The sequence below is a fragment of the Galeopterus variegatus genome, unplaced genomic scaffold (genome assembly GCF_000696425.1).
Source record: "Galeopterus variegatus unplaced genomic scaffold, G_variegatus-3.0.2 Scaffold5396, whole genome shotgun sequence".
NCBI lineage: Eukaryota > Metazoa > Chordata > Mammalia > Dermoptera > Cynocephalidae > Galeopterus > Galeopterus variegatus.
Genome location: NW_007731507.1, coordinates 102,014 through 128,547, shown reverse-complemented (window position 1 = coordinate 128,547; position 26,534 = coordinate 102,014). Strand labels below are relative to the sequence as shown.

The following is a 26,534-nucleotide window of genomic DNA, read 5'->3' as shown; positions in this document are numbered from 1 at the left end:
CAAAACCCAGGTATACTGAGCCTCACAAGAAATGGAAGTACTTACAAGGTCAACAAAACCTGAGCTGCACAAAAAGCCTTCCCCAGAGAATCAGCAACAAAGCAGCAATTTGGCTCAAGTGCTGATTCCCACAGGAAATTCCCCCTTTTTAGGAGTAAGCAAAGCACAACAAATTAGTTCCAGTGCAGATTTAAGTGGTGAGAATAGTGAATAATCCAATACAGAACTGAAAGAAAAAACAAAAAACACACAGATCAGAGACAAAGTTCTGATATTAACCGGTAAAGGCCTAACACCACCAAAGAACACCTATAAAACCTAGAAGGACCAGAAGCCCTCCAGGCTTCCAAGGTGGAGTTGGGGGAGGAATGAGGGCCTCAGTCACCCTCTCCCCACGTCTGCATCCAGTGCAGTGATGACCACCAAGCAGCTGCCGGAAGTGCCCTGTGCTTCGGAGCTGTGTGGCTGGGAGCCAAGGGCCTCAGCCACACCCTTCTGATGTCTGCATCCAGCCAAGCAATGATGGCCGGTCTGCTGCCAAAAGCGGCCTGGGCTCCTGAGCTTGGGTGGTGGGGGGCCAAGGGCCTCAGCCACACACCCCTAACTTCCACATCCAGCCCAGTGATGACCACCAGGCCACCTCCAGAAGCCGCTTGGGTTCCCCTGCTGGAATGAGAGGGGCACCACAGGCCAAGACCATGTCCTGCCCTATCTCCCTCCCCTTTCCCCTCTTCCTTTTCCCCTCAACTGCTCCACAACATCTTAGAATGTAAAATAATATCAAATTAATCTATTAAAAAAATAAAAAGCCAGAAATCTGGATTTTTATGAGAAATTTTCCAATTTAAAAAATAATGTGCAAAGCAAAAAATAAGTATTGATCTATTATTTTTTTTTCCTTTTTGTCTTTTTTACTGGCCAGTAACGGGATCGCAACCCTTGGTGTCGCACCCGTACCGGGGACTGGCAACGGGATCGCAACCCTCAGTGTTGCGCCCGCGCCACGCTCAGCCAGTGAGCAGGAACCGGTCACCACATGGGATCCGAACCCTCGGTGGGAGCGCCGCCACGCTCCCAAGCGGCACACTCTCCAGTGCGCCACTGGGCCGGCCCTGATCTATTACTTTGATGGAAGAAATTACTAGGGCACTCTAAAATGTAGCAGTATTATTTTAAAATTTCCAATTAAAAAACATTTCACTGAGTATTCACTTTGATAGTTAGTTAACTGCTGTTAAGTTGCTTACCAGGCGATGACTAAATTCTCTCACTATTTTTCTCTACTTGAAATATTGCAAATTCTTCTATACAGATCTTCATCTACACAGATCCATAATTTAACCTGAAGCCTGTCCCTTAACACGAACGTATCATTTACCTACTTTGTCTGCCTTTGCTATTTTATTAGTCTACCACATTATTCTGGCACACTGTCATTTTATTTAAAAAATTTTTAAGGGCCGGCCTGGTGGCACACTGGAGAGTGCGCCGCTTGGGAGCGTGGTGGCGCTCCCGCCGAGGGTTCGGATCCCATGTGGAGACCGGTTCCCACTCACTGGCTGAGCGCGGTGTGGGCGCAACACCGAGGGTTGCGATCCCGTTGCCGGTCCCCGGTACGGGTGCGACACCGAGGGTTGCGATTCCGTTACTGGTCAGTAAAAAAGACAAAAAGGAAAAAAAAAATTTTTTTTTAAACTAAAATTTTAGTGATTTAATATATCTTTCAAATGGGAATTATCAAGTTTTGTCTCATAACAGGTAAACAAAATCAACGTAAGTATAATAATAAATATGAAAGAATTGTGTCATTTTAACTTTAATGCAAGCCCACCAAATGGTGGCTAGCTATTAATCAATATATGTAGTAAACCTCTAAAACTGTTAAAGCAAATAACAAGAGATTAACATAATTTTAAAGACAGCCATAAACACAATTTCAAGAATCACATAACAGGTTATTCATTTAGATGACCCAGAATATGATTACATTAATTTTTAGACTGTTATCAAAATAAAAACACAGGATTTAGTAATTCTTACGAAACTCATAGATCCCCATGAATGTAGCAGCCAACACAATTTGGGAAATACTGTGATTCACACGATTGATTATTCACATTACCAGTTACCTACACTTTTTGTGAACTCTCTTGGAAACTAGACCCTACATATAAAAAGATTTCTCTGGGGACACGCCAAATTCAAAATAACTGACTTGCATGAAGACCTTAAAAAACAACCTACTGATAATTTTTCACTGTCTAGATATTTTCTGGATTGTCAATAATATGAAAAGAAAAATATATTCTAAAATAACTTTTCCAACTGTTCTAAAATCTACAATGTCTCTGCCATATGTCACAAAACACATTTTTCCTTTTATAGGATTTGGCTTCCAAATGTAAGGCTATCTGGGCATTATGCCTGTCACTAGTATAAGTCAATTGTTCTTAACAAACATGACACAATGTAGTTCCTAAAAAAAGGTTAAAAAGTGGAGATGATCTCAGGAAGTTGGAAACCTGCTCTACTAAACATTATGATAATGGAAATGCATTGTTTATACCTTGCTTGTAGTACTAATATTTTTCACCAATAGGGCAAAAGTTTCTTGTCCTAATTATCACAAATCCACTATATAGGGGAACCCACTATAGTGTAGAGATTTTTGCTGACCAGTAAATTGATCTGTAGTGTTCTTAACTTATCTCATGGCTGTGTAATCTGTTTTTCCAAGCAAATGTAAAGCCTTCAGTCACCTATGTCTTTTATGTTATTCTGAGCTTCTCTAGGGCAAAAACCTGCATCACTAACTTCGGAAATCCTTGGCATCTAGCATAGTGCTTAGAACATAGGTGCTCAATAAATACTTAATACATTTTTTTTAAAAAGATGCCCATAGATACTAGGTACATAATAACACTTATTACTGACAACATAACTATATGCTTCCTATAAGGTCTGCAGGTGAAATGATAAAACAAAAACATACCCGTGAGATAGGAGGTAAACTGCTTTGGGCCACAGCGGATAGCATATCGTGTAGTTGTTCTCACAGCTTTTGGTTCAGTCTGCAATGTGTCCCTGGGACAGAAGAGAGTTCCATCTGATGTTTCTCCCCACCATCTCACTCGGACAAGTACACAGGTGTGAGGCTTTGCAACCTTCCATATGACTTTACTGATAGTAAGTTTTAGAAAGCAGCGTAGCTGACCTTCAACCAGAGGTGGTAGGCTTGTAGATGGAGAAATGTCACTCAAACCTGTGGAGGAATCCAAGAACACTGAATCAAATTTAGACTAAATATAGAAAACATATAGTCTGTTTTTTTAGTGAAAACAAATAAAACTTGTCTTTAGTTTAGAGAGAAGTCTTATAATATGTATCCTAATACATGAGAAGTAACTAGCAAACCAGACAACAGAATAACCTACTTTGTCACTTAAGCACTGATAACATTAATATTTAGGGTTTGATTCAGGTTATTCTAAGTAAAAAACATACCACCTAAGACATATTAATATAACCTGTCTTTAATTGAAAGATACTATTTGAAGAATACAAATATAATGATACAAACAGATAGGTTTTAAAATCTCAGAAGTAGTTGAAATTTTTCTAAGTACTGTTTTGAGTATTGTGACATCCCTGGTTTTTAAGTTATGTTATCTTACGCAATGCTCTTACTTTAAACATAGAACAGCAACAACTCCCTTCACTCAACTCACAAACGATTTAGTCTGTATCACAAAACCCAGCATTTCAATGAAGACCTTAAGTTGATCTAATGAAGATCTTAAATTGTTTATCTTCTTTTCCTGCCAAGATCAATCAATGAGGACACAGACTACTATCTTCAGATTCCACCACTATCTTTTAGCAACGTGTTGGGTTCACAATATTTACTGGCTTTAATATTTACTGGATTTCAGAAAGATGATAAATCAAAGTGTAAATAAAGCAATTAATCATGACTTTCTATAAAATTTTCCTTTGATGACCATGATTACCTTTCATTCACAGTATCTTTTCATCAAGACTTAGAAGAGATGTAAAGAAACCATTCCTATATTATATACACCTTTCTATTCCTCTGACCTTTCCTCTGGGGAGTGATCATGCTTCACAGTAAGAAAATATGTTGAAATCTATCAGATCAAGCATCTACACAACTAATTATTTGGACTTCTAAAGCAAACATCCTCTCTGCCCTCTATAGTAAAGACCCACCATAATAATCTTTATGGATATTTAGCTTCCGTATAAAAATTATACACAGGTATGTACATGAGCTGCATATGGTATAGCAAGATAGACATTCTTTTCTATATTATGTTATATTATTTCTACTTTGATTTTCTTCCTATCAAGCAAATATGCTTGACTAGTTTGATACAGGGAGCAACCAGCGTTGAACGCCTCCATGCTTCAGTCCCAGAACCTCCCATCATTCCTGGCAGGAAGGGCACTGCCTCAAAATTGCTTAGTGATCTTTAAACAGCTTGGACAAGATTCATTCGTGGACTGTAGCATCAGTCCTCAACCCAATGGCCTAATGTACTATCACTGTTCCCAATACCTCTTTCCTCTCTAACGTGCCTATAATGTAAAAAGGCAGCGTCACTCATTGTCCTCTTTTTTCTTGAAGGCATCCTTATAGAGACTGTGGAGATTCAATGTCCATTTTCCTGATCTGCCCCGGGTTCCTAGTGTGACTGTTCTCACTGCAGCTAACATTCCCTAGTCTTTTGGCGAGCTCGTTTCTCCTTAGACTCCTAACCTGATGAGGTCCTATGGCTACACATACTTTCATCTCCGGTTCTTCAGGAGATGCTCATGCTCTTACTCCCACTCCAGTCCTACCTACCACACCTTCTCACTCTCCATTCTTTCCCCCCTGTATACTCCACAGTTATCTTTCCCAACTCCTGTTCTAGCCCTTCATATTTCATTCACTCAACTAACATTTATTGAGTCCTGCTTTGTGCTAGTCCTTGGGGCTTCAGTAATGCATAAAGCGTGATCCTTGCCCATTAGATCATTAACGTACTCCCCTCTCCAACGTATGCATTTTTCGCCCCCCTGTGTACGTCCAAAGCTACACACATACTCACACACACTTAACTTTCTTATCAAAAACATTCCTAGAATGTTTTGTTCTCCTCTACAGTCGTCCTGTTCGTACCCTCGTAGGCTTCACTCTGTCTCATTATCACCCCTTCATGCCCTCTTCCCCAGCCCGTATTTCCTTTCCATTCTTTGGAGGGCCAATTGCCCTCTTTTAACCTTCTGGTTCCCTGGGTATTCTCTCTTTCGTTCCTTTTCTATTTTTACCGGCGGGGATGGGGGTCTCTAGAATTCCTCACACTCTGTTGCCCTATGGTTACCTCTCTTCTTGCGCTCACGGCCGCCCCCAGGCCCCTGGCCTTTTCGTTGTTTCATGATGAGCCCGAGCTCCTCTTCAACTCAACTCCGGCCCCAGCACCTAAGCCGTGTCCTCCCTCCATCCCGTCCCACGGCGCCTGCGTTCCCCGGCAACCGGCGCCGCTGTGCAGCCTGGGAGGCCGGAAAAAGCGTTTCTTCCTCTAACAGTCTCCGGGAAGCGGTGAAACGAGAAGGCGCCAAGACTCCCTCCCGCCAATAGACTACAACACCCAGGATGCTTTGCTACGCTACCTCTGCGGGGTAGGACAGGGGCGCCTCCAGCTGCGCAAGCGCAAAGTGATACGCCTTTCGAGAACTCCATTGCCCAGGGTGCATTGCCTTCAGGAGCGCTCCTCTTTCGCGCTAGGGGCTTGCGGGGTCTCCGGAGCGTCCGCCGACTCCGTTACCCAGTTTCCTTTGTGGAAGAGCCGTTGCGCATTTCCGGTGGAAGCGCTGAGGCGAGGGGGTGGAGTTTGCAGAGCCGGTGGGCGGTAGGCGGTGTTACCGGTAGCTGGGTGCAGTCCAAAGGCGCCTGGGCGTTGTTAGGGGAGCGAGCTGTGACCGGTTGGGCCGCACTTAGCGTGGGACGAAGCTTCAGCTGCTGTTTGACTCCGTGCGGACTCCCCTTGATGTCGGCCCTCGAAAAGAGCATGCACCTCGGCCGCCTGCCTTCTCGCCCTCCTTTACCTGGCAGCGGGGGCAGTCAGAGCGGAGCCAAGATGCGAATGGGGTATGTGACCCGTACCCCTTCTCCCTAAAGGCCAGTCCCCGGCCTTTGGAGAATGGTGTCGCTGAGCGTTAACAGCAGCACAGGAATGGAAACTAAGGATAGGAGAAAATGTTGGCGGCGGCCTGGAGACGTTTAGATGGAATAGAAGGCAGACTTAGGGACTAGAGGAGGCGCCAAATCAATGGAAATTGGAGGACGAATAATATTGTTGAAGGGACAAAGAAATGAGGCAGAGATTGGGGAAACTGAGAGAATAAGGGATGTGAGAGCCACCCCCAGAAGAAGGAACGGAGGAGGTTTGAGGAAAAGAAGTAGAATGGTGACAAAGTTGGGAGGAATGTGCCAGAGAGGGTTGAGGCAAATAACCGAGAGAAAAGTTGAGGGGAATTGGGGGAACAATTATGGAAAGGTTTGGGAGGAGAAAGAGGACTGTGAGAACTAGATATTAGAAAAGCTGAGGGGAGCAGAAAACACCTGAGGCAGGGTAGGAGAAGGAAAGAGGAGAACTAAGAGCAGAAAGTTCTAGAGAGAGTTCCCAAGGGTGTAAGAGGAGTGAGGGGGTGACTAGGAGATTAGGTCTCTTAAGGGAGAACTGAGAAAGCTTGGGGAATAAGCCTAAGGAAGGGTGACTAACATAGCCAGGAAGACTGTGAAGGGTAATAGGAACGTGTTCAGAAGCTGGGGGAGTAAGGGAAGGATGAGGGAGAGCTGGCTGTGGAGTTTAGAGAGTGACCATAGGCTCTAGAGATTGAGAAATGACTAGTCACAGGGTTTAGTGAATGGGACTGCTGCAGAGGCTAGGTCCGGGAAGCTTGCAGAGGAAGATTTCAGCAGCTGGTTTTTACTAGGTAAATAGGTCTGAGGGAAGCCATGTACTGGTCTAACCAGGACTTAGAATTAGTTAAGCATTGGGAACGCCGCTTAAAATGTTTTGGGAGAAACAATTTGCTGGAAAGGGAGGAGAGCTGTGTAGAAGAGACAGGCTTTGGAATTTTAGGTTGTTGAATGGCTTGTGCCAGGTTAGGGGATACTTGGATGTAGGAGACAGAGTAAATTGAACATGTGAGAGGTAATTGCTGGAAATCAGAGAAAATTGAGTAGACATTTGGGTTTCAGGGGCATTTGTAGAATTAGACAGGATTTTGGGAATGGCTGTAAAGAGAAAAAGAGAAGGAAGGATACTTAGGTCAAGAGTGTGTATTTGGGGTTCTAGAGATGGGTTGCTAGATGTTCTTGGAAAAAGGGCTAGAGACAAGAAATCTTAGGTTCTGAAGAAGTAATATGTACAAAAACTGATTTTAAAAAACGGAGAAAAGGATAAGAGGTGCAGTACTGTGAAAGTAGGTCTTAGGAAGGAAGAGAAAGGAGAATCCTATAAATTAAAATATTGGGGTCGAGGGGTGATGAGAATGATTTGGAAAACCAGGGAGAGAAGGTAAGAATTGAATTGAGACCTAACTATGATACACAGTACAAAAATGGGAAAACTTTGACAGAAGAAGATACAGGCTAATGGACACAAAATAGAAAGGAGGTAGAAGGCTACATGTAAGGTAAAATGAAGATTGTTTTGGCTTTGGACTATAACATGAATAAAAAGAATCTGGAAACTGACCCATAATAGATTATTTGGGAGAATTAACCTGGAGTATAAAATTAATGTAACATTTATTGTTGATATGTATTCTTAGTTGCTCCCTGTCCTATACTAAAATTTGTACACCAGCACTTTCAGTACACCAGCCCTCTTCTGTACAAATATATAATATTAGCTTTTTAATAACTATACATGCTTTAGATAAGTTTAATTAGAACTCAGCTTCTCACTTTGTCAAAACAACTTGTCTAAAGATGAAGAACTGGGTGAAAATAAAGAGAAAATCTGTGATTAGAAGATTGGATAGTTGTTAGTAACTTATGCTTTTTATATAGGTGCTTTGGTCTTCTTGATTTAGGTTAACTGTTTATCCTGGAAAAGAAAGTTCTTTAGAAAGGTGTTTTTTTAATCATAGCATTGTGAAGAGAAGAGCATATGTTGGTGAATTGTCAAGTGGCTTGCTTTCCTATATTTTATTTTTTTCTTCCTTATTAGTACATAAGCAGGCCTCATCTAAGTTTACTGTTGGTGATAATTTAGGTTCTCTTCCTTCCCCAGAATCATAAAGCTGGAAGAGAGCTTAGAAATGATCTTATTTCACCACTTCATCATATAGTTGAGGAACCTGACACTCAACATAATTCTGTATTCTGTAATGTAAGCTAAAAGGCAGGGGAAATATTTTCTCTTAATAAATGAAGAAACTGAGACTTGAATCTTCCTGATACCAAGGTACTCTAGAAGCTTAATGGTTGGGCCACTAAGGCTTAGGACTAGGGTCTCTTAATTTTGAGACTTGTTGTGTTTTTTGGATTCATAGTTGTCATCCTGGAATTGAGTTGTGTCTTATTCCTTTGCACATACTCTAGGAGAAAGTCTTTCTTTTTCCTGTCAGTCTTTATTAATGAGGCCTCACTTCCACCAATTTCAAAGCATTTTTATTACTCCTTTTACTCATTTTTATCTTATGTTCCCTTCTTTTTCCGCTCCCCTGTTACTCTCAAGTTGGGCCTGTTCCCTTGACAGTCTCTTGTGTGACTTGCTTGTTGAACTATTTTTTTCATAATCTCCTGCTTTCAATTTCACTAAACCATATTTAGATGTGTTAGCATATTCAGGGTGCATATTCAGAGTTTATGATTTTTCTCGAGTTTCTGTAATTCAGTTTTTCAAAGTGGACTTAATAATTCCAAAGTATTGTTGTATAATGTAATTATAGCAATTACTTTTTTTTTCTTTTTTCAGTAAGTATTATGTGCCGCGCATCATAGTAACTTTATGAACATTATTTTATTTAATCTGCCCACAAGCCAGCATTTATACGCATGGAAATTAAAGGTCAAAGGTTATTCTCAGAGATTTAAAGTCACCCAGCTAGTATGTGGCAGAACCAAGATTCAGTCTAGGTTTAGTTTCTAGAATCCAGTCCCTTTTGAGTACACCAACACTTTCTCTTGGGTAAGGCCTGAAATTGTGGTGTCATTGTTCATTAGTAGATGCCAATAGATGACAAAAACAGTGGTTTTGAACTTCTTTATTAAAGCTTTTGGAGCTACTCTGATTAAAGTGAATTTGGGACCCCTACTTGCTTTGCACCCCTGGTGTGCTTGAGAGGTATATCTTGAAAATCACTGCTGTAGTACATACTATTACCATTAGAGAGACTATAGAATATTAAAGCCATTCATTATTCAACATGTTTTTGGTTTATCAATAGTATTACTTTTCTATAATTATCTCTTACATTTCCATAGTGCTTTGACTGACATGTATATATTAATGCCTTTTTGTATTTTATGAGGTAAACTAGGGCAGTTAATATTTTCTTTTAATAAATGAGAAAACTCAACGTGTTCATTGATTTGACTAGTATCACAGAATTTAAGTGGCAAAAACAGTGTTCAAACCCAGGACTTCAGATTTTTGTCCATTGTTCTCCTTATTATACCTTGAATAGAAGAGTTTGGTGTTTGAAGTGACATAGATCAGAGTTTGAAGCCCAGCTTGAGTTTACATTGGTCAAGTCATTTAATCTCTCAGTTTGTTTTCTTATCTCTAAAGTGGGGATATCTCTGCTTACCTTACAGTACTGTGAGGACTAGATAATAATACATTAAAAGCACTATGGTTCCTGATACATAAGTTCTTGATAATGATAGCTAATAGATTATTGTATATTGAGAACTGTGAGAAAGGTTCATACTTTATGAAGTAGAAGCTCTTTTTTCAATTTCTGGTAGTGTCAGCTCTTATCCCCTCAAGCTGTATGTTTATTCATCCAACTTTTAAAATTTATTATGAATATCAGGCCTCTTAGGAAAGCTTTAATGAACTATTCACACAGATGGAGAAAAATGGGCAGAGTGAAATGATTTGCTCAAGGTCACAGATTGAGTTACTATAAGAATCAAATCCTAGTGTTTCTGTTTTTTTATTAAAGTAAAAAAATAAGTTATAATTCACATACCATAGAATTTATCCTTTTAAAGTGTACAATTCAGTGGTTTTTAGTATATTCACAGATTGTACAATTATAGCCACTAATTCCAGAACATTTTCATCATCCCATAAAGAAACTCCATAACTGTTAGCAGTCACTCTCACCTCCCCCAACCTCTGGCAACCATCTGCTTTCTGTCTCTGGATTTGCCTAATTTGGACCTTTTATATAAATGAAATCATTCAATGCATGATCTTTTGCAATGTGCTTTTCTCACTTAGTGTAGCGTTTTTAAGGTTCATCCATATCGTAGCATGTATTAGTACTTAACTCCTTTTTATGGCTGAATTTATTCCATTGTATAGATGTACCACATTTTATTTACCCATTTGTCAGTTGATGGACACTTGGGTTGTTTCCAGTTTTTGGCTATTTTGAATAATACTGCTGTGAATATTCACATGCAGATCTTTTTGTGGAAATATGTTTCCATTTCTCTGGAGTAGATACACAAGAATGGAATTACTGGGTTGTATGTAAATTGTGTTTAACTTTTTAAGAAACTGCCAAACAATTTTCCGAGTGGCTCTTTGGAGCTCTTTATGTATTAGGGGTATTTTTTCTTTATAAGTGTTAAAAGATATTTTCCCAATTGCCTTGTTACTTGTATATTTTGCCATGTAAAATGTTTTGTTTTTAAATTTTAAATTTAATTATTGTAATGTATTTAGCATGTATTGCTTCTGAATTTTGAGTCACAGAAAGACATTTTCTTCTTTCAGTTATAAAGGAATTTATATATGTTTTTTCCAGTACTGGTATTGTTTGTTTGTTTCTATTTTTAACATCCATTTGAAGTTTATCTTATGCCACTTATTAAAAAATCCTTTTCCCATTATGTGAATTTCACTTTAATAAAGTAGTCCTTTTCCTCACTGATTAAAATGATATCTTTGGGCCGGCCTGGTGGCGCACTGGAGAGTGCGCCGCTTGGGAGCGCAGTGGCGCTCCCGCCTAGGGTTTGGATCCCATGTGGAGACCGGTTCCCGCTCACTGGCTGAGCGCGGTGCGGGCGCGACACCGAGGGTTGCGATCCCATTGCCGGTCCCCGGTACGGGCGCGACACCGAGGGTTGCAATCCCGTTACCGGTCAGTAAAAAAAAAGACAAAAAGGAAAAAAATAAAATAAAATGATATCTTTATCAATGCCAAATTTCCGCATAGATTTAGGTCTCTTTATGGAGTTTCTTACCTTTTCCATCGGCCTCTTTATTTATGTACCACTACAATACTTTTAATTAGAGAGGCTTTATTAATATATTTTAATAAGGTGGTGGACGTAGCTTCCCTCTCATTCTTTTTTAGGATTTTCCTGGCTCTCCTCTTATTTGTTTATTCTTACAGATAAACTTTTTAATCAACTAGACTAGTGCCAGAAAAAAATCCTGATAGTATTTTATTGGGATTACATTAAATAAACCACTTTTAATTCAGTTCTCTGTTAATCACCTGTACTGCAACATTATTATTAGCTGAATTTCATCAAAAATGGCATTTTAGCATGTTTATGGATAAGTAGGCTTGGGAGTGGAGCTATCTAGATTATCTACCAATATTTCAGAATACTTTTAATCAGGGAAATGTGCTTCAGTATTCCCAACAACCTACTTTATAAACCTTTGGAATATAAACCCATTTTTAAGTTTGAGAATCTCCATACTAACATTTTTTCACTGAGTATTGGGAAATTCTAATTTTTTATTGGTAATTAAATAGAGGGCTTTTACTTTTGTCTCTTCCCTGTCCAGGTCAATGTTTAATGATCATAGTACTTTGAATTTTTGTAGCATTTGATTAAATTAAATATTCACACCAGATATCATCTTTGTGAATCCTTCCCTGTCCTGATTCCACCCCCAAATGTGCCCCAAGCAAGACTGGATGTCCCATCTATGAGCGTTCATGGCTTATTTCTGTCTTATCTGTAATGCACAGTCACTGTTTACCTATCTCCCCCTGTGCATGAGCTCTTTGAAGGCATGGACCAAGCTTTAATTGATGGGAACTTCTGGCCTGCTGATTTCCTTAGTGCTCAGGGAGTATGACATTTCAGGGCCTGCCATATAGGGCTTACTCACATGTCTCTTTAATTGAATTGGAATTATTTTTTTTATTTTTTTATTTTTTTTAAAAGATGACCGGTAAGGGGATCTTTACCCTTGACTTGGTGTTGTCAGCACCACGCTTACCCAGTGAGCTGACCGGCCATTCCTATATGGGATCCGAACCCGGGGCCTTGGTGTTATCAGCACCGCACTCTCCCGAGTGAGCCACGAGCCGGCCCTGAATTGGAATTAAATTAGCTGCTTATATAAGCAATTGTGATTGGAAAGAGGCTCTAAAATAATTGTCCTAAGGTATTTTTCTGTGAAATATGTCTTTATTCTAGATCATTATGGCATTCAGGTTAGTCTGGGGAAATGATGTATGGCTGTTGGTTCTGAAATATACTTCATTAGAGGCTTTTATATGGATTTTATTGGTTTTTAAACTCTAATCTGAAGCCTGTTTGCTTTCTTCGTGTTATGGTAGAATAGTTGCTTACATAAGTTCTCATCACTGGGTAAGGTCACACACATTGATGATAAGGGTGAGCAGCTGCAGTTGGCCCTTGCAAAACATCAAAAAGCCTTATATTCTGTCTGCTTTCTTGCTTTCATTGATGGTGTCTCAGTAGCTGTGTTTTTCTTTGAACCCAGATAATTTTAGAAGAGTTGTCATTATATCTGTTTTTCTCTTTACTCTTAGCATTTTGGAAAAAGTTAGTTATGTTGTTCTTGTCTTGGTGAGTGATGGAAATAAAATTTAGAAATTTTTTTTCCTAACTTAGGCAAAGTAGAATTCTGTATTATCAAAGGTATAAGATTACAGCTCTTCTTCCTGTGCTGCAGCAGTCTTTTTCCATGCACTTTAAGCAAAGTATATTTTTGTGTGGTCTGACTCAGCAGGTTGGAAGTTTACATGGATGAAGTATCTTATTTGAAAATGGTTTTAAGTGTGATAAGCTTTCATTTATTTGCTGGAATCCACATATATGAGCAATAAGGATCCTGTCTTATCTAATGCAAGGCACTCTGTAAAATGCTACTGTTGCCATTTTTTGATTCTTCAATGGCCAATTATGAGATAATTTAACATTCTCACCAGTGGTCAACACAGAAAAGTAATAGGAATAGAATCTAGGATTTTCAAGTACATGGTAAATCTCAGTATTTAATAAGTTGGACTCTTTTAAAAGGCCTTCTTTATTCTCTGTGAATGGCATCAGAAAAACTTGAGAGTTGTCTTTGACTCTTCCTTCTCATTTCACCCTCCTGTTTCCTCCTACCATTATCATTGCAGTTGTAAACCTTGACTTTCTTATTAATCTCCACAGTGCTCAAGGTTGCTACAAGGTCCTCTGCCAATCATTACTATCCCTACTGCAGGAACCAATCTTCTTCCACCTCTTCATAGGGATTTCTGGGTGTTCGTTGCCAGCTTTGATGAGTTCAAAAATGGAGAACCAAAAATTATTTAGAGGATACTATTGAAAACCGATGAGGAGGTGATCCTGAGAGTCATCTAGCTCAGCTACTTTCTGTTGTCTTGGACTCCTTTGGCCTTAGTTTTCTCATTTGCAAAACAGCGATAATAGTAGCTATCCCAGAGGATTGTTGTAGAAATTAATTCATGTGTTTATCTCCATTCTTTTCCCAAACCTCATTAAATTATAGTATAGTCATTTGGAAAGAGGAATAAAACCAAAGGACAAAGAAGAGGAGGGAAGATAAGATACCAACAAAATTTAGAAAGATAGAAAGCAAGTTGAAGAATATTAACTCACTTAGCAGAGAACAGAAAAGTGAAAACTACTTGGAGAAAGAGAATGAAAGTGCAAGCTACTCCATACCACAATCCCATAAAGACTCAGAAATTGTAGGTGCTAAGTATCTCTGAAAGGGGACTAAGAGTTTTTTCCTAAGAGTTTTATAGTTTTAGCTCTTACATATAAGTCTGTGATCCATTTTGAGTTCATTTTTATGTGAGATGTGAAGAATGGTTCCAAATTTATTCTTTTGTATGTGGATATCCAGTTGTTCCAGAGCCATTTATTGAAGACTCCTCTTTTCCCGTTGAATTATCTTGGCACCCTTGTCAAACATCAATTGATCATAAATGTATGGGTTTATTTTTCAACTTTCAATATATACCATTGATTTATACATTGGCGTACTGGTACCACACTGTCTTTTGATTACTGTAGCTTTGTAGTAAGTTTTGAAATCAGAAGTGTAAGACCTTCAGCTTTGTTCTTTAAAAAGTTGTTTTGACTAGTCTGGGTCCCTTGAATTTCCATATGACTTTTAGGATCAACTTGTCAATTTCTGCAAAGAAGCCAGCTGCCATTTTGATAGGCATTGCTTTGAATCTTTAGCTCAGTTTGGGGAGTATTGCCGTCTTAATGTTAAGTCTTCCAGTCCATGAATACGGGATGTCTTTTCATTTATTTGTGTCTTTTTAAATTTCTTTGACAACGTTGTATAATTTTCATTGTACAAGTCTTGCATCTCTTTGGTTATATTTATCCCCAAATATTTTGTTCTCTTAATTTCATTTTTGGATTGCTCATTGAAATATATAGAAATACAATTGATTTTTGTATATTGATCTTGTATTCTGCAACCCTTTTTTTTTTTTTTCCTTTTTGTCTTTTTTCGTGACCGGCAATGGATCGCAACCCTCAGTGTCATGCCCGTACCGGACCGGTACCGGCAACAGGATCACAACCCTAGGTGTTGCTCTCGCACCTCGCTCAGCCAGTGAGCGGCCGGTCTGTATGTGGGATCTGAACCCTCGGCGGGAGTGCCGCCGCGCTCCCAAGCGGCGCACTGTAGCAGTGCGCCACCGGGCCGGCCCTGTATTCTGCAACTTTACTCAACTTGTTCTTGTATTTTTTTAGTGGGGATGCCTTAGGATTTTGCCCTAGATGTTTTAACATACATACTTAATATAAAAATTTAAGTTTGACTGTTATCTCTGCTTTTCTTCTGAAATAACACAAAGACTTCAGAATCCTGTGGCAGGCAAAATATTTAGCAACCCAAAGATGCTAAAGTCCGAATCCCTGGAACCTGTGAATATGTTACCTTACATGGCAGAGGGGAGTTAAAGTTGCAGATGGAATTAAGTTTGCTAATCAGCTGACCTTTAAATAAAGAACTAACTTTAAAATAAAGAAGAGCAGGTCATAATCTGAGAGAGATTTGAAGATGCTACGTTGTTTGCTGGCTTTGAAAATGGGGGAAGGACCTTCAAGCAAAGATATATAGGCAGCGTCTAGAAGCTGAAAATAGTGTTTAGAACTCTCAATCTGGGCACTAGAGGAATTCATTGCTACTAGGTTCGTTATTGCTTATAGGTCTTTGCAATAGATGTAGCTAGACATACTCAAGACAAGGAATTGTGAATTCATACTGATATTTCCAATTCAAAATTAAGATTACAGGTTTTTTTTTACTTCTTTGGTTTTATATAATTATCTTTTCCCTCACAGTGGAAATCTTGGTTCCTAATGACATTAACCTAACTGCCTATTTGCTTTATCTAAATATATATGTATGGGATGTTCAAAATAAATTGTACTACCAGTAAAAAAGGCCAAGAGTGTGATTTCTGAATACCATTTAAAGTTTCTTTTCAGTTTTTTTTCTTTCCTTAAAATATATCCCATAAAAGATATGCAAATAATTATCTTTTAAAGTCACTTGGAATAAATCTTAATATACTGTTAATTTGTTCCCTTTTTTGTTAGTGGTGGTGAATGGTTTTTACAAACCGTTTAACATATTTATAAAACAAAAATTATTTACATGACTCCAAAGTTGAAACTATAAAACAGTGTATATTCAGAAAAAGATAGCTTCTGCCCTGCCCTTTTTTCTTCCAGTATCCTGCAAATAACCATTTTAGTTTTTGTTTTATCCTTGCACTTAAGTATGTATATTTATATTCACCCTTTGCTTATATAAAAGATAACATACATACTGTTCCACAAATTACTTTTTAAGAATTATTTATTTATTTTATTGTTGGCCAGTACAGGGGTTGAACCCCAGACCTTGGTGTTATCAGCACCATGCTCTAACCAACTGACCTAACTGACCAGCTGGGTTTTTTTTTGTTTTTTTTTTTTTTGTCTTTTTGTCTTTTTTCGTGACCCTCAATAACCCCAGACCTTGGTGTTATCAGCACCATGCTCTAACCAACTGACCTAACTGACCAGCTGGTTTTTTTTTTGTTTTTTTTTTTTTGTCTTTTTGTCTTTTTTCGTGACCCTCAACGGCTCGCAACCCTCAGTGTCGCGCCCGTACCGGACCAGGACCCGCAACGGGATCGCAACCCTCGGTGTTGCCCCCGCTCCTCGCTCAGCCAGTGAGCGGGAACCGGTCTGTATGTGGGATCCGAACCCTTGGCGGGAGCGCCGCCGCGATTCCCAAGCGGCGCACTGTAGCAGTGTGCCACCGGGCCGGCCCTGACTAGCTGTTTTTTAAAATTTGATATATCCTGATCACTCCTTATCAGTACACAGAGATGTTTCTCATTTTTTCCCCTTAGCTGCATTGTGTTTTGTTGTGTGGGTTTAATACAGTGTATTCGACCTGTTTCCTATTGATGGCCATTGGGCTCTTTTCATCCTTTTCTATTTCAAACAGTGCTGAAATGAACAAATTTAGGCATATGTCATTTAGTATTTTGGGGGTTGGGGGCTGCTTTAAGATAATTGTCTTTAATGTTCAGTTTTATCATAATGCATTACCTCTCTTAAAATCTTGTAATTCATTGGGCTTCATGAATCTATAGTCTGATATTTCATTAGTTCTAAAAACTTCAGCTATTATCTCTTCAAATATTACTTTTATTCCATTCTCTTATTTCCTTTTGGAACTATAGTTTGACATATGTAAGACTTATTTACTCTTCCCGTCCTATTTCTTCTTTCCTGTTTTTCATCTTTGTTTCTATGTTGTATTCTAGATGTTTCTAGATATATCTGAACAAGTTACTAGTTTACCTTTCTCTTTTGCTGTGGGTAGTCTGTTAAAATTGCCCATTTATTATTTTTTTTTAATTTTTAATTTTTATTGGCTGTTGGCTGGTGCAGGGATCCAAACCATTGACCTTGGTGTTACACACTGCTGTAACCAACTGAAGTAACCAGCCAGCCCTTAAATCTTTTTTTTTTTTTTTTTACTATTTTTAATTTTAATTTTTTCGTTCTAGAAATTATATTTGTTTCGAGTTTCTGTTACTTATTTAAACATATTAAAGTTATTTTATATTCTATCTAATAATTTCAGTACATGAAATCTTTATAGTACGTGTTTTGTGCTTTTTGACTGTGAGATAGTCATTTGCCTTCGAACTTTATCTTGGGTCATAGAATGAAGGTTCATTCTTCAAAGAGGATTTGCCTTTGCTTCTGTTGGGGTCTTGAGGGCACTACCAATCTGAGTCCACTTTAAATTCTCATCTTGAATCTTCTTTGGATACATAAATGGGTATGAATATAGCAACAAATCAGTTTGAGAGCTATCTTAATGGTTAGTTTCATTATGGAAGGTATTTTTGTTTTTTTCTTGCTTCTCCCTTCTCAATGCCAAATTTCAAGACAGTCATTTTTTCTTTTAGTTCTGGGATTGGGGTGGAGAGCAGAGAGTTAATTCTACTTCACCCTTTCACTGAGGGTATCCCAGCTTGATAGGAGAGGGTTTACTACAGGACTCCTAGCAAGGCTCCCCACCTTGGATTTTGTGTCCTATTCTGGGTGTCTCTGAAACTCCAAAAACCTCAAGTTCAAACAATTGGCAAATGAAATCAAGATAAAAGCCAGATATAATGTTTCAAGTGCCTCTCTGGATTCCCACCTTTAATTTTGTCCTGAGTATTCCACATTTCTTACTTTCTTGGTAGCTCATCTATGCATTTAAGAATGAATGAGTGTCTATAACTTATTATATATGTGATTATGTTTTTAGCAATGAATATTATATAATTAATTTATAGTTAATAATTATGTAAATATAACATATTTATTTTTATGTATGCATATAATATTTTTCACACACCTAGATATCATTTTAGCCAGCATTTCCAAAGTTGGATCTGTCAAAGTACATAAATACTGACCATAGATGGAAACAGTCCCCAACCTAAGATTTTGATATGCAGGCAAACTGTCAATCGTGTGAAAATCGGGCAACAACATTTTCTGATATGCAAAGTTTCAAAATTAATCTCCCTTTCTCAGGAAGTTAATGGAGTATGTGTTCCATCATAATACAAGAATGTGTCAAGAAAAATACTGTATATGGGAATCAGGGATTTAACATAGGAGAAAGGCAAGAGGAATTCTTATGGTGATGGTAAAATAGCAATTCATTATATTCAGAGAACAAAGCAATCCCGTTTGGAACAGATTAATGGAGGGTGCTGGAGATGGAAATTTCCAAGTAAAAAAATGGACTGGGTAGATTATTTAATGCGAATGACCGTATAAGAGAAGTTCTATAAATTTCTTAAAAGGTTTTTTTATTTAAAATTTTAAAGTTGTGAAATATACATACAAAAAAGTGTTTAAAATGTATATGTACAGTTCAAAGAAGAATAATAAAATGAATTTCAGGGGTTGGCCAGTTAGCTCACTTGGTTAGAGAGCAGTGCTGATAACACCAGCGTCAAGGGTTCAGATCCTCTTATTGGCCAGCTGCCAAAACAATCAAAAGTTAAAAAAAAAATTGTAATAAAATAAATTTCCATGTATACATCATTTAGCTTATGAAACAAAACATCTGCACCATAGGGGTCTATTTGCCTCTCCCGAAGGCCACGTCTCCTTCCCACACTGTCTTGAATTGCATGATAATCAGTTCCTAGTTTTACCACCTATGCATGTGTCTATCTATAAAAAAGGATATTATTTAGCTTTGCATGTTTTTTTATAATTTTAATTGAATCATGAGTATACATATTTTTGGGGTTCAATGTTGACATATGTTGATCAAATCAATATTACTAGCATATATAATTACAGTCATACTTATTCTTTATGCCCCTTGTCCAATCTCTCCCCATCTTCCTCTCCCTCCTCCCTCCCCGCTCTCCCCTCAAATTACCCTAGATTTCTTCTCTCCTTCTGAAAGAGTAATGGTTACTCTGTTGATTTGTTTCCTAGATGATCTGTCTAATGCTGAGAGGTGTGTTCAGGTCCCCCAATATTATCGTAGAGCAGGTGCTTCTTCTGTCACTCTGGAATGAGCTTTGTGGAAAGAGACATCCTCTTCTTTATCTCTGCTGGTGACTTTCCTTGTGTCAGTGCACACCAGTGGCTGGTGGACTATGTGAATGGTGGTTGTGGCATCTAGCCACTTTCGCAGCAGCCGTGGTTATTGTGGTGGCTGTGGTGGGACACCCACACAGAGGTGATGTTTTTGGCATGCTCCTTGGCACTGGCAGTGTGCCTGGTTGTGCTGGTGGGGGGGCCAGTCCCCAGGTCCATGCCTCAGGTCCCCAGGGGGGCCTCAAGGTGCTGGCGGTGTGCCTGGGCCGGAACTAATTTTTTGTCCTTTGCTTACTTCTAAAATGGGGGAACTTCCTGTGGGGACCAGTACCTGAGCTGTGTGGTTTAGCTAAATTGCTGCTTTGCTGCTGATTCCCTAGGGAAGGGTTTTTGTGCAGCTCAGGTTTTAATGGTTGACTTTATAGGTACTTCCAGCTCTCCAGAGATCTGGTGCACCTGGGTTGTGTAGAAACTCTGATTTGGGACTGAGTCTTTTTCATCAAACTGTACCCCATGCAATTCTGTATTCCTGACCAGTCTCCTCTGAGTGGTCCTTCACTGATTGGGGTGCCAGTCAGCTGTTCTTGCTGTGCCCCAGTGTTCCCCTGGTGGGCCTGTCTCCCCCACTGCCCATGCTGCAAACACTTCCTATGAGATGGGCTGTGCGCCGGTCCCTTGTGATAACTCACTGGCCTCTAAGCCGCTCTTTTTTTTTCAGTTGTTGTAGCTCCTTGCTCCTGTGTGGATCCATGGGAACCCTGTTAGTGGTCTTGCTGGCCTGGGGGCCACCAAGACCTTCTTCTCCCCTGCTGCCTCCAAGCAACTTCATCCAAAGGGCACAGCTGCAGCTTTTGCTGGCTCCTGCTCTGTGCGCTCAGCAGCTCCAGCCTTAAAGTGGCTGCAGCACAAAATGGTGGGAGTGGTTTTTTCCTTCTCTCATTGTGACTTCTCCTGCCTTCATGCACTCCTTCTTTTCCTCTGAGCTCTAGTGGCCCCAGCTTGGCTGTTGTTGCTTTTTTATAGTTGTAAATTGGTTGATTTGTGGGAGAGAGTGATGCTGGGGACCGTCTATTCCACCATCTTGACTGGAAAACTCGCTTTGCCTGTTTTTGAACTTTATTATTAATGGAATGATACTGCATTCATTATTTTCTGTGCTTATTTCTTTCTCTAAGTATATTTTTCAGATTCACCCATGTTATTGCCTATAACTCTTTTACATACATTTTTACTGCTGTGCCATATTCTGTTGTCTAAATACACATCGCAATTCATATATTCCACTGGTAATTCACAGTTAGCTTACTTTTGTTTGCTTTTATGGACATGTGTCTATGAACATTCTTGTATGTGTACCTTGATGCCTGTGTTCAGCAGTTTCTCTTTAAAGTGAAACTACCCGTGGCTCACTCGGTAGAGTGCGGTGCTGATAACACCAAGGCCCCGGGTTCGGATCCCATATAGGGATGGCCGGTTCGCTCACTGGCTGAGCATGGTGCTGACAACACCAAGCCAAGGGTTAAGATCCCCCTACCAGTCATCTTTAAAAAAAAAAAAAAAAATGATAAAGTGAAACTACCAGATTGAATGATACCTGTTCAATTTTATCAGGTGCCTTACTGCTTTACAAATGGTTTTTCTTATTTCTTTGCTAATACCTGCTAATGTCTGGCTGCTTATATTTTGTCAGTATGATTGTTGTAAAATGATACCTTATTATGAGTTAAAATTTTGTGTCTGTGATTATTAATGAAATTAGTCATATGTTTATGGACTATCTGCATTTTCTGTTTTCTGAAATACCTGCTAACCTCTGTTGCATATCAAAAGGTTTTGGGAAACAATTAGTGACCATTTAATAGAAAACTAAGCAAACAAAGTTAAAGACAATTATTAATTCTAGAAAAAAGCAAAAAGTTGTACAAGAATGAAAATGTAATCAGTATACTAAATGACTTGACTGTAAACAATATTTCTATAATAACTAACATTTGTGATGTACTTACTATCTGCTTCCTTTTAGTCACTTTTCAAACTTTATGGTTGAGGAAACTGAGGCAGATTAACTTTCCAAAGGTCACAAAGCTTGTAATTATTGGAAATGAAATTTATACTAAGGTAGTCTGACCTCAGATCACATGCTGTTATCCGTGAATCTGTATTTACTGTTTCTCTGTATATAGCCATAGTGTAAAAACTGCAAATGTAAAAAGCTTTTAATTTTGATGAAGTCCAAGTCCTAAATCTTTTCTTTTATTACTTCTGGTTTTGGTATTGTATCTAAGCAGTTGTTGCCTAACCCAAGATCATGAAGTTTTACTCCTGTGTTTTCTTTTCAGAATTTTATACTTTTAGCTTTTACATTTAGGTTTATGATCCACTTTGAGTTAACCATGTGTATGGTGTGAGGAAAGGGTCCAGATTCATACTTTCGCATGAGGATATCCAGTTGTCCCAACATCATTTGTTGGAAAGACTATTCCTTTTCCCATTGAATTGTCTTGGCCCCTTTGTTGAAAATCAGTTGACTGTAAATGTTTGAGTTTATTTCTGGACTCTTGATTCTTTTTGATATATCTTTATGTCTATCCTTATACCTGTACCAGAGTCTTGATTAGTGTAGTTTGGTCCCATTTCCTTCTCCTGGAAACATTATCAGGATTAAGTAAAGGGGACTGTTTATTAGCCTCAAAGCTGCTTACTAATAGTAATAATAAATATTTATTGAGGCAGCAAGCTAATTGCTTTATGCATATTAGCTCATTTCATACTGTCAACCGATATGAATCATTGATGTGTCACACTCTGGGAAAACATGATGAACAAATGGAGAACATTTTTTCTCTCAGGGCTCTCACATAGTGGCGAATTAGGTGGGGTGGCCGGATGATAATAACAAATATAGGCATAAAACAATTTTAGAAAATGATTAGTTCTGTGATAAAATTAGAACAGGCTAATTTGAGAGTAACCGAGGGATGAGAGGGCTACTTTAATTCTCATAACAACCCCTATAAAATTGGTACTATAACACCATCTGGCATGAAGAAACTCAGGCTTACAGAAGTTAAGTGACCTGCCCAAGGTCACACAGTTAATAATGGCAGAACGGGGTTATGAAAATAAATCTTTAGTTTGTAGCAAATGGAAAAGGAATTTAGGTTTAGGAACTATTACGAACGCAGTATCACCACATTCTTTTCTTCCTTATTTTATTTTTCTCTTTCTGCTGGAAATAGGTCGTTAAGGTCAAAGTATAGGCCAAGGGTTCTTAATTTGGGATTGATAGGTGGGTTTCTTGAAGCCAGTGGAATTGTATGCAAAATATATATGCATGCATTTTTTTCTGGATTAGGGTTCATAGTGCTCATCAGATTCTGAACATGGTCTGTAATAGTAAATGGTCTGTTTATAAAAACATTTGATTCATGTGATTTAGGCAGAAGCCATATTTCTATTGTGTCTCTCACAGTACTGCTTTGTTTCCTCCTTGCCAAATCTGCTGAATTCCTTCCTCTGGTAGTAGAAATTATACGTTTATTTTGTTAGGTTTGAAGTAGATTTTACCCGACATAAAAAATTTAGTGTACAGTTATTTACCAAAGTAGATTTTTATTTACAAATTGTAGGACTCAATAATTCATCTCCCTCTTAGTTCAGAAGTTTAGAATTGACTTGGATTCTACTGGCAGTCATCCTCCAGGTCTTGAACATTCCTGAAATTTGATTACCTTTTGAAAGGTCTTTCAGTGTTCTCCTCCTTTTTAATTCAATTGCCAGTTAAGATTCCCATCCCTTGCTAGCCAGGTTATTGCAATGTTTTTTGTTTTTTTTCGGCAGCTGGCTATGCATTGTATTTTTTTTCCAGAATAAAATTCATTTTGTACCTTTCACCAGATTGATTTTTCTAAAATTGTTTTATCTGCACGTTTTATTGGCTCTTCACTTTTTACAATACCATCCAAACTCTCTTACTTTTGGACCCCTCCAAAAAAATCACACACACACAGATAACAGAAAAAGAACATGTATTCCCCACTTTATTATATCTAACATCATTTTTCTCCACAATCTACTTTTAGTTGTATCAGCTTCTTTTAGGTTTTCAAATCTGCTGTACTTATTCCCACATCATTCCAGTCGTCTATTTTTGTTTCTTTCAGTGTACCTTATGATAGACACCGCACTGGGTCCTTGTTCATGCTCTTCTCTCTGCCTGAAATGTCTTCCTTACCACTCCCTATTTGCATTAGTCCAAATTCTGTCTTTCAACACCTAGCTTACGTGTTATTTTTTCTTTTAAGCATCTCTTTATTCTCCAAGCTGGATGTAATTTTTCTTTCCTCCTTTGAACATTCACAGATCTTTAGCTGTACCTCTTAGTGTATTTAATTCTGTGTACACTGTTAGTTATTTATGTACTTGATATTAGTTTCTTGAGGGCAGAGGCATTGTCTCTCAAGTTTTATAATTATCCCAACATCTCCCATTACCCCCATTTCAATTCTAGCCTTATGCATTTAATAGGTTCTTGGTAAATATTTGTTGAATGAGGAAATCCTTGTTTTTAAAGTAAAATGTAACTTTTTTACGCTTTTAAAAGTTCTTTCGTTAGTTTAAATTTTTTTATTATGATCCTATGGAGAAAAAAGTCAGTAATTCATTAAAAAAATTCTAAGAAAGGCTTACACAGGCTATAATAACCATAAAGTAGCTAAGAATAAAATAAGAATCTAAAACTGTTTTTAAAAAAAGACTCCCTCCCTAAAATACAGAGTATTCTATATGTGTATATATGTACTAGGTCACAATGTAAAACATATGTCTTAATGTGAGATACTTCAAAAATGTATGAAAATCATTGATCTAATATTGCCTCCCAGGGAAAAAATAAGCAGATTAATTAATTTTTTTTTTTTTTTAAAGATGACCGGTAAGGGGATCTTAACCCTTGACTTGGTGTTGTCAGCACCACGCTCAGCCAGTGAGCGAACCGGCCATCCCTATATGGGATCCGAACCCGGGGCCTTGGTGTTATTAGCACCGCACTCTACCGAGTGAGCCACGGGCCGGCCCAGAGTATTCTGTCTGACTAGAGTATAAAGATAATGTAAGGTTCTTGCTATCTATTTAATGTCTGATATTGGTTGTAAAATTAACTAAAGTCTTGGACTGTATAAACAGTTATGTGTTCCAAAGAAGGTGTTGGGGTATGCTAGATGGTCTCTGTGAGAGTAGAATCGTTGACTTTGTAGCCAAATGGGAATTACTTATTTAGTGGGTATAAGTTGGGTAGTTTCTGGAAGCTTTAAAAAAAAAAAAAAAAAATGGGGGGGGGGGGGGAGAGGGAAGAGGGAGGGAGGTTTCGGTAATGGGCCACAATAATCAACCACATTGTATATCGACAAAATAAAATTAAAAAATAAATAAATAAATAAAAATAAATAAAAAACCAAAAAACAAAAAACAAAGGAAATTAGAAGTGGAGGATGTTCTAGGAATAATTTCTGTTTATATAGGAAGTAATTTTTCTTTAACTGATGCCTGGCCAACTTGGAAGGTTTCTGTGGCATTCATTGTCAAAATCAGACATATTTAGACTCTGAAAAGTAAACCTCTGATACTGTGCACTAAAGCCTTATTACTTTTCAGAAATATAAATGAGAGAGTGAGAGAAAAAAAGAATCTAAGAAGTAATGTAGCATTGGGGTAAAGAGTAGAAGCTTCGGAAAGTGACTGAACTGGATTTAAATCTTGTTCCTGCTACTTACTAGTTGTGTGACCTTGGACAAGTTACTTTGTATCTCTAAATCTGTTTTTTCATCTGTTAAATGAGGTAAAAATAACTTAAAGTTTTGTGAGGATTAAATGAAATCATTTAAAAGTATTTGGTACAAGACTCGTGCATTGTAAATGTAAAGTACTATTACTGTAATGATATCCTAGGTCCAGATATCAAAAATTTATCCATGGATCCTTAGAATCCATTATAACATGTTTGACATGCCATGTTGTGGTTGTCATACTCAAATTAGTATATGCATAGATGGATTTGTGAGTGACTGATGACTAAGTAGAATTAGAAGTTTTGCTTTTAGTTTTCCTGTAAGAATTCAAGTGCAATCAGAAAACCAAAAAAAAAAAAAACAAGTCCAGGCTGAAGTTGCAATTTACTTCCACAAAAGCACTTTTTCTATCAGAAGATAGGATTACTCATTTATTGAACAACTACCAAATGCCAGATATATTGGATTCTTTAAAATACATACTATTTTATTGTTACTATAATCCAAGGCAGAAAGAGTTTGAATAATTTGACCAAGACCATACTGTAAGTGTTTGGAACTTGTAGGGAATTGTAGGGCAATGGTAGAAACTATAAGAAATTTGAATTCCTGTCTCATTCAAAATCGTGTACTCTACCTTTGTATTCCTAGCACTTCTCTGTCTTTCAGCTTGGGGAACTTTAAAAATTCTCATACTATACCCCAGACCGTACTCCAGACCACACCCCAGACCACTTAAATCAATTTCTGGGGGTGAGACCCAAGCACAGTGTTTTTTAAGGTTCCTCAGGTGATTACACTGTTACAGAGATTGAGAACTATCACCTGGCCTGGAACAGAGCAGACAGTCAATAAATGCTTTGTTGTTGAAAGAATACGTCCCTGACTACCCAGCTGCTCTTGTAATTCTTTCCAGGATTATAGTCAGGAGTGCTTTTCTGTTAACTTAAGTTTTTAAACAGAGCTTTGTATTATACTTTGTAGATATTCTCCATTCAACCCTATGATGTACACAGGAAGATGTCTGGCAGGAGGTAATGTTTTGCAGTAGATGGAACTCAGAATTTCCTCCTTTGTTGGGAAGAAGGATAGGTGTGGAAATAGGGGTTTCTTTCCTATGTCCCATTCAAGGTTGAAGACATAGGTTGTAAATAAACATTTATTGGTTATTTTTGTTT

At 38.3% G+C, this 26,534-nt stretch overlaps 2 protein-coding genes across 5 annotated transcripts in view; one reads left to right on the top strand and one right to left on the bottom strand.

Annotated features, from left to right (window-relative positions):
* The window catches only part of LOC103604786 (C2 domain-containing protein 3-like), a 30,670-nt gene extending 25,212 nt beyond the window's left edge, over nucleotides 1-5,458 (bottom strand). Inside the window, 2 exon segments of the mRNA XM_008589362.1 lie at nucleotides 2,993-3,262; nucleotides 5,388-5,458. Coding sequence (XP_008587584.1) covers nucleotides 2,993-3,262; nucleotides 5,388-5,442 — 325 coding nt within the window. The 5' untranslated portion in view covers nucleotides 5,443-5,458.
* Nucleotides 5,459-5,834: 376 nt separating this feature from the next.
* Nucleotides 5,835-26,534, top strand: part of PPME1 (protein phosphatase methylesterase 1) — a 78,807-nt gene continuing 58,107 nt past the window's right edge. For 3 of the 4 annotated variants that reach the window (XM_008589356.1, XM_008589357.1, XM_008589358.1), the window contains exon 1: nucleotides 5,835-6,154. In XM_008589356.1, coding sequence (XP_008587578.1) covers nucleotides 6,054-6,154 — 101 coding nt within the window. In that variant the 5' untranslated portion in view covers nucleotides 5,835-6,053. The remainder of the gene's footprint in view (nucleotides 6,155-26,534) is intronic. The other variant, XM_008589361.1, reaches the window with a different exon arrangement.